Raw genomic sequence first — 13,183 nt, forward strand, 5'->3', positions numbered from 1 at the left:
CAATTGTTGGGTCTGTGATGCCACACCTAGCTGAGTACACTGCACAGTCTAGAGGCGGGGTGGGGGGGCGGGTCGCTGTCCAACAGCTCAGATCATGGCTGTGTTGGACAGATATAAACCTAATAGTATTATACTCAATTTTAGCCACATTTAAAATTACACATGGATGCTTATTTGTTGGCGCATCTGTGAATCTTTTATGCCACCCCCCAAGGCTGTACCTGAGCCCCCAATCCCTTACCTGGCCCCCCTACCGCAGTCCAGCTCGCACACCTTCCCATGAGAGCTCGCCTTCCAGCTTGTAGCAGCTCTGACTGATAGAAAATGGCTCCTTGGATTGCGCGAAAATCTCACTCCCGTGGCTTCGACTCATGTTTAAGGAAGGCCAGAAGGCCGTGGGTTTGGTGTTGCTGCTTGGAGCGAGGTTGTTGGGTCTGATGCAGTGGTCTTCGTTTACCCTCTCTGGTGAGTTGGTGGTGTGCCCTGCCTGTGGGGTCAGGCCGAGGGCCAAAGCTGGGACTCAGTTCTGGCTGCCTGGGTGGGCAGAGGGCCCCGGATTCATCGAGGCGGGGGTTTTGGTCACCCACTGTCCTGGGCTGGCGTGTGCCTCCGTGAGCACGTGTTCCAAGGTTGAGGGATTTCTGCTTGCATTAGGGACAAATAGTGACAGCTGCCATTTTTTGAGCATTTCTTGTCCCGTGCACTTCAGACAGAAATACTCAGTTAACTTAGACCCCAGCCCTACATCGCAGGGGTGATTATTTTGAAGGTGAGACCTTCCTGCTCAGCCTGAGCACTGATGCTTTACAGCTCTGGTTTGAATCCTGGCTTGGCTACTTCTGCCTGAGCCTCAGTCTTCTCATCGGGCGGATGGGGTTGCTGGGCCCGTAGGGAGAGAGAAACAGTTGGGGGAGCACAGCAGGCAGGTGAGGGGAAGTCTGGGGTCACGGTATTCGGTTGTGGTTTAGAATTCCATCTCCAGCTCCCAAGCCTTGCAAATGTTTATAGTCTCACCCTGTCCTTGCTTCTGGAATTTTCTTGGTCTAGTCTTGCACTCTGGTAATGATGATGGTGATAAATAGCAATGACCATTCCTGGAGACTGTATGCTAGGCACTGCCTTGATGGGTTTATACGTGATTGGACTTAATCCCCCAGCCCCTTGTGAAGTGGGTGCTGTTGTCAATTCTGTTTCACGTATGGGGAACCTGAGGCTCGGAGGAATTAAGAGGCCTCCCCAAATCACGGGCAGCAGTTCTTGACCTTGGCCTGCCTAGGTCAGGTCGTGTGTGTCCTCAGCTGACCCTCAACATCTGAACCTTCACCCCTCACTCTCCTGTTCTCCCCACAGCCTTAGGCCTCTGGGAACCCTGCACGAGCAGCATGTGGCAGCCCCGGGCCAGCCCAGTGTCCTCCCGCCAGCTGTCCAGCCCCCCTAGGCGGCCCTGACGCCCTGGGGCACTTCCACTCTGCACAGGACCACGCGGGGGTTTGCCATGGTGACATAAAAGGGTGCAGAGGAAGGAAGGAGCGCGACTGGCCTGCGGACCACGCCCTGGCTTGGAGGAAGGGCCGGGGGCCCAGACCCTCCACTCCCGCTGCCCGCTGAGGGCCTTGCTCCCCAAGTCTCTGTGAATTTGTTGATCAGTGGACTCTCGAGCCTCTTCTGCGTGGCACCTTGGGGCGGCCAGGGCAGGCCGGGCCTCCGACGGCCCAGGCCGCGGGGCCAGGATGCCCGCCCTGGCGCGCCTCCGGAGGCTGTGTCGGCACGTGTCCCCGCAGGCCGTCCTTTTCCTGCTGTTCGTCTTCTGCCTGCTCAGCGTGTTCGTCTCGGCCTACTACCTGTATGGCTGGAAGCGGGGCCTGGAGCCATCGGCCGATGCCCCCGAGCCCGACTGCGGGGATCCCCCGCCCGTGGCGCCCAGCCGCCTGCTGCCGCTCAAGCCCGTGCAGGCGGCCGCCCCTGCGCGCACGGACCCGCTGGTGCTGGTGTTCGTGGAGAGCCTCTACTCGCAGCTGGGCCAGGAGGTAGTGGCCATCCTGGAGTCCAGTCGCTTCAAGTACCGCACGGAGATCGCGCCGGGCAAGGGCGACATGCCCACACTCACCGACAAGGGCCGTGGCCGCTTTGCCCTCATCATCTACGAGAACATCCTCAAGTACGTCAACCTGGATGCCTGGAACCGGGAGCTGCTGGACAAGTACTGCGTGGCCTACGGCGTGGGCATCATCGGCTTCTTCAAGGTATGCGGGACGCAGGCCCCACGTAGTTCAGCGCTGAGGTGGGTGTGAACCCCACCTCCACACTCGCTGGCCGGGAGCCTGAGTTTTCACACCTGGAAATGGGTGTAACGATTGCACCTACTGCAGTAGGGTTGGCGTGAAGGCTAAGTGGGTGAGCGTGCGGAGAGCACTCAGAACCCAGGGCCTGCTGCCCAGTAAATGCTTTTTAAGGACACCTGGCAGGGGGTTGCCTGCCATGCATGGGGTCCTTCCCACAGTGGGAATTGAGCTGGGAGAGGCCTGCTCTGCTAGTGCTTCTAACCCTATAGAAACAATCCTCCTAAGAAGGAGAGCATGTCCCCACTTTGCAGATGCAACCAGGGTTCCAGAGCGCTCAGTTACTTGTCTGAGGCTCTGTGGCCTGTAAGTGGTGGTCCTGGGATTTGAACCCAGACAGAGTTGGGGGCCCATGTCCCATGCTCTTTCCTCTTGGCTGTGGTCAGGTGTACAAGTCTGTGTACCTCCTGAGCCAGAGCCATTTTCTGTTGGGAGAAAGAAGAGAAGGAAGTACCCAATAGGAGGTAAGGAGTTGCTCGGGGCTCTGTGAGGCATCCAGAATGGCTTCCAGGATGGAGGTCCCTACTAAAGGGGTGCTGTGGAGAGTCTGTCCTTGGTGGGGGGTGGGGGAGGGTGGGAGGGAGTGGATGTGGGATTTAGAAGCTCGAATCAAAGAACTCTGTGCTGCAAGATGAAAGCATATGCTAGTAAAACTTGAAGGATGCTTTGGAGCATTTGTCCTTCAGTCAGCTGATGTTTATTGAGTACTCACTGCTTTAGGTCCTGTGCTGGGCACTGGGACATGGCAGAGATCGAAGTGGACAAAGTCCCTGCTCATGGGGCTAACATCTTGTTGCAGTGGGGACGGGAGTGGGTAATAATGAACAAGTAAACACAGTGTGGCAGGTGATGATAAGAGCAAAATGAAATAAAGAGAAAGGGCAGAGAGGGTAGTGGGGGTGGGGAGTTGATGCTACTTTGGATAGAATGGTCAGGGAAGTACTCTGATAAAGTGACCGGAAGGAAGGGAGGGGACAAACCATGTAGTTCTGTGTGTGAAGAACCTTCCAGGTCAGAGGAACAGAAAGTGCATGGTACCTGAAGCCTGCTCTTGCTCAGGGTGAGCAGGAGGAGAATAGTAAGAGACAGGTCAGCAGTCAGTGCCCAGTAAGGGGTGTCCATTTGTCCTCAAGCCTTCCTGAGTGCAGCTGTGTGCTCGGCCTTGTGCTCGTTGCTGGGAGGAGGCTGGCCTAGTTGAGGGTTTCCCGAGGCATATTCCTTTGCACACTAACGCTGCAGGATGCTCAATAACTGAAAAGGCTTTTGTGGGCAAGAAATTGAAGTCCCTTAGAAGTCCTGCAGGACAGCAATCTGGCAAGATTTGTTTTCCACCTGGCTTGATCACACCACCTTTGGGTAACGCTGGGCTGGTTTATAGCTTTTTTCATGGCATCAAGTCAGATTGTCCCCATTGTCTCATTTCTTCTTTTGTTCCTGAACTCTGTACCCCTTCTTTTTTTTTTTAAATGCAATTTTATTGATTAATAAATATTCACGTACCATATGGTCATCCAAAGTGTACAATGAGTGGTTCATAGTATCATCATATAGCTGTGCATTCATTATCACAATAGATTGTTGAACATTTTCATTACCTAAAAAAAGAATAAAAATTAAAGTAAAAAAAAACACCCAAAACATCCCAAACCCCTATGTCCCCCCCGTTAGTTAATTTTTGTCTTTATTTTCTTACTCATCTGCCCATACACTGAATAAAGGAAGTTCCAGTCACAAGGCTTTCATAATCACATGGTCACACTTTAAAAGCTATGTAGTTATATACAGTCATTTTCAAGAGTCAAGGCCATTAGATTTCTGCACCTTTCTTGCCATGAACGTTATTTTCACACCTTAGTATGGCTGTTATTGAGTGCTCGCTCAGTGCCCTGCCCTGTCCCACAGGCTTTACACAGACTAACTCATGTAACGCTCAGCAACCATCCTCAAGGCAGGGGAATATTATCCTGATTTGAGAAAAGGACATGAAGCAAAGGAAGATCATTTATCATATAAGTATAGACTCAGAATTTGAACCCGGGCAGTCTGGCTCCAGAGCCAGCCTTTTTTTTTAAATTTTTATTTATTTTTATTTTTTATTAAAGATTTTATTGTAACAACTTAACATACAAATATATAAACTTTCTGACATATTGTGTATGTATGTACATGGTGTATATACATGGTGTACAATCAATGGCTTACAATGTCATCACATAGTGTATTCATAACCATGATCATTTTTGGACATTTGCATCACTCCAGCAAAAGAAAGTAAAAAGAAAAAACTCATACATACCATAAACCTTACCCTTCCCTCTCATTGACCACTAGTATTTCAATCTACTCAATTTATTTTAAGCTTTGTTCCCCCTATTATTTATTTTTTACCTATATTTTTTAACTCACGTGTCCATACACTAGATAAAAAGAGCATCAGACACAAGGTTTTCACAATCACGTAGTCACGTTGTAAAAGGTATATCATTATACAATCATCTTCAAGAATCAAGGCTACTGGAACACAGCTCTGCAGTTTTAGTTACTTCCCTCCAGCCACTCCAATACACCATAAACTAAAAAGGGATATCTATATGATGCATAAGAATAACCTCCAGGATAAACTCTGGACTCTGAAATGTCACAGCCACTGACGCTTTATTTTTTCTCATTTCTTTCTTCCCCGTTTTGGTCAAGAAAGTTTTCTCAATCTCCTGATGCCAGGTCTCGACCCATTCCAGGACTTCTGTCCCATGTTGCCAGGGAGATTTACACCCCTGGGAGTCATGGCCCACGTAGCGGGGGTAGGGCAGTGAGTTCACTTGCTGTGCTGCAGAAGCCAGTCTTAATGCAGTGAGTTCAGGAACCTCAAAATACCATTTATTTAGTAGAAGTTACATCAGAAGCCACATCTAGTGCACAGAGTTCCTTTGCAGTCTCTGGGGATCAGGCAGCAGGCTGGGGTAATTTGGCACGATTGGTACAACTGAGCTTGGACCTCATCACATCCCAATTCTTTGCTCTTCAGAAGGTAAAATATGAGGTCCAGGAAGGGGTAGGGACATGCTCAAAGTCACACTGTGAGGGCAGTGGCAGGTCTTTGTGTCTTTCCTATTCTAGTGCCTAAGGCAGGTCCCTCATTAGTTTTGAGCAGTGGCCTGGGACTTTCTGTTCCACCGAGCGCCCTCTAGTGGTCAAGATGCATTTTCTGCTCTTTCTGCAAGGCCAGCAACATTGCTATGTATTGGGCTTGCCAAACCTGGAGGGTTTGTTGACTCCAGTGATCTGGCAACTCTTATTTCCCAGTTCCCACTGGTGAATGGATTCCCAGGGCATTGTGAAACCATAGACTTATAAGTCCTGACCCTGGTTCAGATCTTTCTGTCACTCAATAGAGTAACCTTGGGCAGGGCACTCAACCCCATCTATAAAACAGGCCCAATTGTAGCACCTGCCTAATTGGACCAAGGTATGACCAGACAGCAGATGGAGTGCACTAAGCATAGTACCCAGAGCTGTTCAATAAATAGCAGCTATCATGCTTTGTCATTTTCAGCAAATGCAGCTAATGGTAGCATTCTGTCTCATGGCTCTGTGTGCCCCGTGAGGTCCTTGACGAACTTGCGCTACTCAGGAATCCCAGTTCCTGACAGAGGGCCTGGCATACAGAAAATGCAGTGATGGCTGGTGATTGAATGGGGAAGAGCATGTATTCACCATCCCATCAAGCCTCAGCCTTGCAGCTAACTCCAGGCACCCTGAGGAGGGGCACATCCTGGCAGAAGACTAGAAAGGGCCACCTAACGTCTGTAATTGAGTACTTACTGTGTACCAGACACTGGGCTCATTGCTTCTCAGCCTTGTTTAATTCTCACAACTACCCTGTACAGAAGGCACTTGATTTCCAAGTGAGGAACTGAGGCTCCAAAAGTTTAATGACTTGTCTGGAATAACACACCTAGTAAGTCATAGAACCAAGGTCTGACAGCGAAGCTCATATCATAACCCTTGTGTTGCCTTCTAATCCAGCTGCAAGCGAGCATGTCAGAGAAAACTGACAGGGGGAGGGAGAGTTGGGGACTTGAGGCTCCAGAGAGAAGTGAGTTTCCCAAAGCCATCCAGCCACTTAATGGTTGAGTCTGTCCTCAAGCTTCTAGCCTCCTGATTCCCAGTTCAGGGTTCTTTCTTTCTCTGCCTAATGACCCTCCTTGGGGAATATGGTGTCCCCAAGTGACCCCTCAGTGCTGAGGAACAGGAGGGACCCATTCCTGTGGGCTGAGGCCTGCAGTGGGGTCAGCCTCTGCAATGCTGATGCTCAGGCCCTTCTCCAGCTGATTCCTTTCATTGCTGATCGGGGCGGATGATCAGCAACTTGGCTTTCTCCCTTCCTCTCCGGCTTCCAGCTGGGCAGCTGGTTGAGCTGCCAGCAACTGGTGGTCAGCTGGTGGTCAGCTCAGGGTCGGGGCTTTGAAATGGGATCCTCCAGTGTGCTATGGTCCAATGTGGCCTCCAGGCCGGCAGCAGGTGATGGACAGGACCTGAAATGTCACTGGCTTCCTGCCACCTTTGACTCTAAGCAACCCAAGCAGTTCCCACCCTTGGCCAGCACTGGCTGAAGGTCACAGGGTGCCTGGAACTGAGTGAGGTAGCCTCTCAGATCAAGCTCTGTATTGTGCCTCAATACTGAGGCTGGTCTAGGACAGGGTGGGAAGTTGGCAGAACTCCTGATGTTTGGAGAATCAAATCTAGACTCCCTATTGCAGTTTACAAGGCAGGGCCTTGTATAGCCTTTGTGAGAATTAGAAGAAAGTATTTTTGCTTGGAGGAGATGAGGAAGTCTGGACAGATGCAGCTCCTTGTGGGGGCACAGGCTGAGCAGGTAGGGCCTGTCTGGAACATCACCACCACTCCCCTCCTCAGCTGGGGGCCCTTGCCCAGCGCTTACCTAACCAGCTCCCCATGGCAGCCCTGCACAAGCCCCTGCCTCCTTCTCCACCCTCATGTGGTGCATTGTGTCCACTCTGGCTTTGCCCCATTCCGCTCATTCTCCACACAGCAGTCAGGGGGACCTTATAAAAACACAAAATTGAAAACTGTCCCTCTCTTTTCAAAACCCTTTGAATGGGGTCTCTGGTGGCTTCCCACTGCATTTAGAACAAAACCCGGTCTGCTCTTCTGGCCTCCAGGGTCCTGCAGGTCTCCAGCCAGCTTTCTGCCTCCTCTCCTCCACACTGTTTCCTGAGCCCCCTGCTCTGGCCCCGCTGGCCTCTTGCTATTCCTCGAACATGCTGTGTTCTTCCCTACCTTTGTACTTGGCCACTACTTCTCCCCGGTTGACTCTTATTCATTTTTGACATCTTATCTCAAAAGTTCCTTTCTCTGGGAGGCCTTCCCTGAGCCAGCAGACTATGCCCTGGTTATCTACTCTTTTAGAACAATGAACCTGCTCTGTGCAGCATGAACCACCTTGTAGCTTTATGTTCATTCCTATGGTTATTCAATTATCATCCTTCCCTCCTCGATTTTAAGACCCATGAATAGAGGCACCATGTCTCTTTTATCTCAGTCAATTTGCAGTGCCTGGCACAGTGAATAGTTGTGAAATCAACAAGGGGAACCTGTACTGAACACCTGTCATATGTCAGGTACTGGGAAACAGCCTGTTTCTTTCTTTCTTTTTTTAATCCAGTTACACATAAAACATGTGTATGTTCTCGCTGGGTGTTGAGCCTTTGGGGGCATCAGGGATCCAAAGGTGGAAATGATGTAGCCCTGCCCTTGGGGGATGGCAGTGGCTTGTGGGAGAGAAACTCTGAACAAATGTTGTGGCAGCCAAGGTGAGAAGTGTTGCAGCTGAGGATTAAATTTGGAGGCCAGTGCAGAGAAGAGGGAATGCATCTTGGGTTTTGAAGGATGGGCAGGAGTTTTGTAGGCCAAGAAGTTAAGTGGAGCTGGCGCAAGGTCAGGGATAAATTTCACCATATCCAGAGGCAGGTGGCTGGGAGGGTGAGGGGGATTTGACACTGAGGCCCAGGGGGAGCCCGTGAAGGAGCAGTGCCGTGAGCCTAGGAAGAGGAGGATGCTGTGGCACTGTTTGTCAATCCCCAGGGCGCTGGGCAGCGGCAGGCCCTGGGAGGAGGAGGGAGGCCGAGACCTCACCACAGGTGGTGACTGGTCAGGGACTCCTGTGAGGAGTGGGCCTTAGTGATTTTCAAATGGCTCAGAGGATGCTGGAGATGTATGGGGGTTGGGGAGAAGGGGGCAGTGTCTTCTACATTGGGGTCAGATTTCTCATGAGGAAGGGTTGTGGGGCAAAAGCTGGTTTGGAGACCCCTGCCAGGAGAGCCTGTGGTTAGGTGCGGGGACTCCAGGCCCAGACCTGGCTGCCAGTGGTGACTCCTCCTGACACTTTGGGCAGTGCTGCCCTCGAAGCCTCGGTGTTCTCACCTGTACAGTGGGCTTATCAGGAAACCAGCCTCCTGAGGCTGATGCAAGGACTGAGGGGTTGATCAATAATAGCCCTGGCCCTGGTTTAGGCCCTTTGCCAGCAATAACACTGCCTCTCCCACCTGTGAGGTCTTTACTGTTCTTAGCTGCATTTTGCAGCAGAGGAAGCTGAGGCACACAGAGGTTACGTGTCTTGCCCAAGGCCAAGCAGGGTCTTAACTGGTAGCCTTTCTCTGTTGCGCAACCTTGGGCGAGTTACGTGGCCCCTGTGTGCCCTGTCTCCTCGTCTGTGAGATGGGGACGAGTGCAGCGCCTCTGCTGTCCGGGCCGTCGCCGCGTTCGTGCACGCAGAGTGTGGGGACCCTGGGGCTCTGCTGTCGGTAAGCATGCCAGGTGTGTTAGTCTCGCCGTAAGGAGGTAGAGTTGGGTTTGTGTGGCAGGTTAGCACAGGTGTGCACATGCAGTGAGCAGTCCGAGAACGTTCGTGCACCCTGTTGGCATCTTCGGTGCACACCTGCGATGCCGAGGCCTTCAGGGTATGGCTGTGACGGCTCTGTTCCCCCCACCCCCCACCCCCCTGCAGGCCAACGAGAACAGCCTGCTCAGCGCGCAGCTCAAGGGCTTCCCCCTGTTCCTGCACTCGAACCTGGGCCTGAAGGACTGCAGCATCAACCCCAAGTCCCCCCTGCTCTACGTGACGCGGCCCAGCGAGGTGGAGAAGGGCGTGCTGCCCGGCGAGGACTGGACGGTGTTCCAGTCGAACCACTCCACCTATGAGCCGGTGCTGCTGGCCAAGACGCGCTCGTCCGAGTCCATCCCGCACCTGGGCGCCGATGCCGGCCTGCACGCCGCGCTGCACGCCACCGTGGTCCAGGACCTGGGCCTCCACGACGGCATCCAGCGCGTGCTCTTTGGCAACAACCTCAACTTCTGGCTGCACAAGCTCGTTTTCGTCGACGCCGTGGCCTTCCTCACGGGCAAGCGCCTCTCGCTGCCGCTGGACCGCTACGTCCTGGTGGACATCGATGACATCTTCGTGGGCAAGGAGGGCACGCGCATGAAGGTGGAGGACGTGAAGGTATGGCCCGGGTGCTGGGCGGGAGCAGGGAAAGCTTCCCGCCTGCCCAACCCCTGTGCGCCTCATCGTGGCTTTGGCCTCATCTGCATCTCTCCTGTGCTGCTAGTTAGTTAACAATCCTCCCTAGGCTGCTTGGTTTGTAGCAATTGTCTCATCAGAAGCAAGTGTCATTTAAAATTATATCGGAGTATTTAATATGCAGAGGTTTTGCATTTGGGATGTGGGGTACAGGAATATCTCTACAGAGGCAGAGACTTGGTCACTGAAACCCAAAGGTGAGCACCATGCAGTGTTATTTGCCCATCTTTTATTCCAGATAGGATTGTTAACTCTCAGAAATGTTTATGTCAATATCGGAGCCCCTACAAAACTTTAAAACAGGAACTAGAGCTGATATCGCACGTAAGGTGCATTTCCATTGAGGTATATGTAGGTAGTGGAATGTACATGATTAGTTCAGAGGGTGTTCACCAGACTAAACCATGTGTAAAAGCACCTTGCAGACAACCAGATTTTAAGCATGTGCGGGCTGTCGCTATCGAAGTGAGGCTGCAAGTTAAGCTCATTAAACAGTCTTTAAAATATGGAACTCAACTATTTTAAAGTTATTTGCAAATGAAGCAACATCTCCAGTGTATATGGAAAATCAGTATCAGTTGCCATAAATAGAGGGCAACCATAACAATAAATCCAATGAAAATATAACGGGGATTAAATTCTAGGCCTGCTGACCATACTAGATGAACAAGCGTTAGGAATAGATTAGCACCAACCGGGACTTCTTTTTGATGTTAATATGGGCGTTTAAAGGAGATTTACAGAGGAATACACGTTTTCTCCCCAAGTAATTCAGGGTTGTTGGCGCCATCTGCTTGTCCTTCTGTGCTCATCCAGTCCACTGTTAGGGGCTGGCCTGGAAGGAAGGCTCTGATGTGATTGTGTCCCTGCCTCGGTCAGGAGGAGCCCCTAATATAGAGAGTGAAGTCTTGACTCTCCCTTACACCCCAGGCAAAAGAGCAGAATGGATGGTGTTGGGGAGCAGGCCCTGTTGAGAGAAGGGTCCAGGCCCTGGGTTTGCGTCCCAGTTTGACCCTAATTGACTGGGTGACCCGGGTGAGTTCCTTCCTGTCTCTGAGCCTCAGCTGTAGAAGGATAAGATGAGGGTAGATGGGAGGTTTTCAGGCTGTTTCCTGGAGCCCCAGGGGTTTCTTCGAGTGCCTGCAGGTAATGGTTGGGGGTGGAGGGGTGGGCAGACGGCCAGGCTCTGAGCCCCCCTGGCTGCCCCTTCTGTCAAACAGGTGACGTTGCTTTGGTCTGTTTTGCACTTTGTGTTTCCTCATGAGATTTCCCTTGATGAAAGGACTCTCCTGTTAAAAGGAGGCTTTAAGATGATCTCTGTTGAGCCTTCCAGCTCTAAGACTTCAGGCGATGCCGCAGCCTACCTTGGAGAGATTGCTCTGTTTTCTGCTTATGATGTTTTCCCAGTGACCCAGCCTTGTTCTCTCTTGTAGCTGCCCCTGAAACACAGGTCCTTGTCGGCCTGTCCAGGTTGAGTCCTTGGCCCTGGGTTGAACCCTCGGGGAAAGGCTGCCAGCCTCACTGTGTCCCCCATTAACTCTGGGGTTGTCCTTCTTGGTTTTCCATTTTCCCTGGTTTTTAAAATGAGAAGAATGATGGCAAGTAGGATCCATTTCTGCAGAAGAATATTAATACCGGCGTCTTCCTCTGTGCGCTCAGCTCAGTGCAGACTGCAAGGGACTGCTCCAGCCAGGGCCTCATTTGCCTTAAACATCCTTGTGAGTCAGAAAGGGCAGAGCTTTTTTCTTTTTAATCCCAAACACAGCCTACAACTGAGCCTTTCTTTTGGTGACATGAACGTTGCCTCATTAACTTATGCAGTACTGGCTGTACAACACAATTTAAAGAATGCCAAAGCAGCTGCTTATTCAGGACTCCATGAGGGCTGGGCTCTGCTTAGCCCTTTCTGTACATTACTCGTCTGATTGTCATGGCAGTCTTGAGGGGGGTGTTATTACAGGTCCCGCTTTACAGAGGAGGGTACCGAGGCTCAGAGAGGTGAAACAACTTGCTCAAGGCCACATAGCTGAAGCATGCACATCTCCAGCCATGCTTAGCCTTGGAAAGAGTCTGGTGGTGACAGTTCTGCTCTCAGGAGGGCCAAGACTTTTTTGCAACATGTTCTGATACCAGGCTCTTAAGAAATCTTTGAAAGCTTGGTGAATCATGCAGGGGAGGGATTTTTTTGAGTCCTGAGTCCAGAGTACAACTGAATGTTGGTTTCAGAGGTGTCATCAACCCTTCATTGACTTGCAAAACACTGGGTGTGTCGTGCAGTGAAGTTTTGCTGCTGGGCTCCCAGGACATGTTTGGAAAAGTCAGGGTCCTTTGGCCTCAGCCTCAGATTCCACCAGGAAGGAGAAATCCTCCACATGGGACAGGTGGGACAGATGAGGAGTGCACGTAGTAGTGACCACAGACATAGTAATGAGCACCATTTTTCATCACTTACCATGTGTCAGCTGGTTTTACATGCAGCGTCTCATTTAATTTTACCGAAATTCCCACAAGGGATCCCCATTTTATAGTTTGGGAAACCGAGGCCTAGAGAAATCATGAAGCTCTCTCAGGAGCAGAGAGGGCCAGGCTGGAGCCTAGGTCTTCTCTTGCCAGAGGCCTGGTGGAGGTGCCAGCACAGGGAGGCTTGGAAGGGCCCCATGCACGCTTTAATGTACAGTGTTGCCAGCAGGACACTCTTACTGAGCTTTGAGAACGGGGTCCCGCGAATGAGCTCGGGCCCTCGGTGGGAGGAGCGGGATGCTGCTGGCTTCTCCTCACCCTTCTCCGCCCCTCTGCCCCCCAGGCCCTGTTTGACACGCAGAATGAACTTCGCGCACACATCCCAAACTTCACCTTCAACCTGGGCTACTCAGGGAAATTCTTCCACACAGGTATGTGGTAAGGGCTTCTGCAGCATCCAGACCCTCAGAGCCCTGCATCAGGGGTGTGCGTGTGGGTGGGTGCGTGGGTGGGCCTGTGGTTGGGCGTTAGGCATACATCTGACCCCTCCAGCCTCCCCAGAGCCAGCAGCCCCCAAGAGCAGTTCCAGCCCCAGGCAGAGGCCATTTCGAGACAGTAATAAAAACAACAGTGGCTTCCACTCATTCCTGTCCTTGCTTTCAGCCCCCGCTGTCCTAGGTGGGGGCATATACGCCCTCTCCACTCGCCCCCCCCCCCCTTTTAAAATTACTGGTATTCTTTCTGTTTATTAAAAAAAAGTCAGTGGAAATATAAGAATGTCACA

The 13,183-nt window shown here is 51.6% G+C and overlaps 1 protein-coding gene across 4 annotated transcripts in view; it reads left to right on the top strand.

The window, feature by feature from the left end:
• Positions 1-13,183, top strand: part of NDST1 (N-deacetylase and N-sulfotransferase 1) — an 86,425-nt gene that overhangs the window by 29,732 nt on the left and 43,510 nt on the right. For 3 of the 4 annotated variants that reach the window (XM_077137410.1, XM_077137411.1, XM_077137413.1), the window contains 3 exons: positions 1,351-2,243; positions 9,367-9,861; positions 12,743-12,830. In XM_077137410.1, the coding sequence (XP_076993525.1) occupies positions 1,731-2,243; positions 9,367-9,861; positions 12,743-12,830 (1,096 nt within the window). In that variant the 5' untranslated portion in view covers positions 1,351-1,730. Of the gene's footprint in view, positions 1-84; positions 466-1,350; positions 2,244-9,366; positions 9,862-12,742; positions 12,831-13,183 lie in introns of those variants that run through there. The other variant, XM_077137412.1, reaches the window with a different exon arrangement.

Source organism: Tamandua tetradactyla, chromosome 20 (genome assembly GCF_023851605.1).
Source record: "Tamandua tetradactyla isolate mTamTet1 chromosome 20, mTamTet1.pri, whole genome shotgun sequence".
Lineage (NCBI taxonomy): Eukaryota > Metazoa > Chordata > Mammalia > Pilosa > Myrmecophagidae > Tamandua > Tamandua tetradactyla.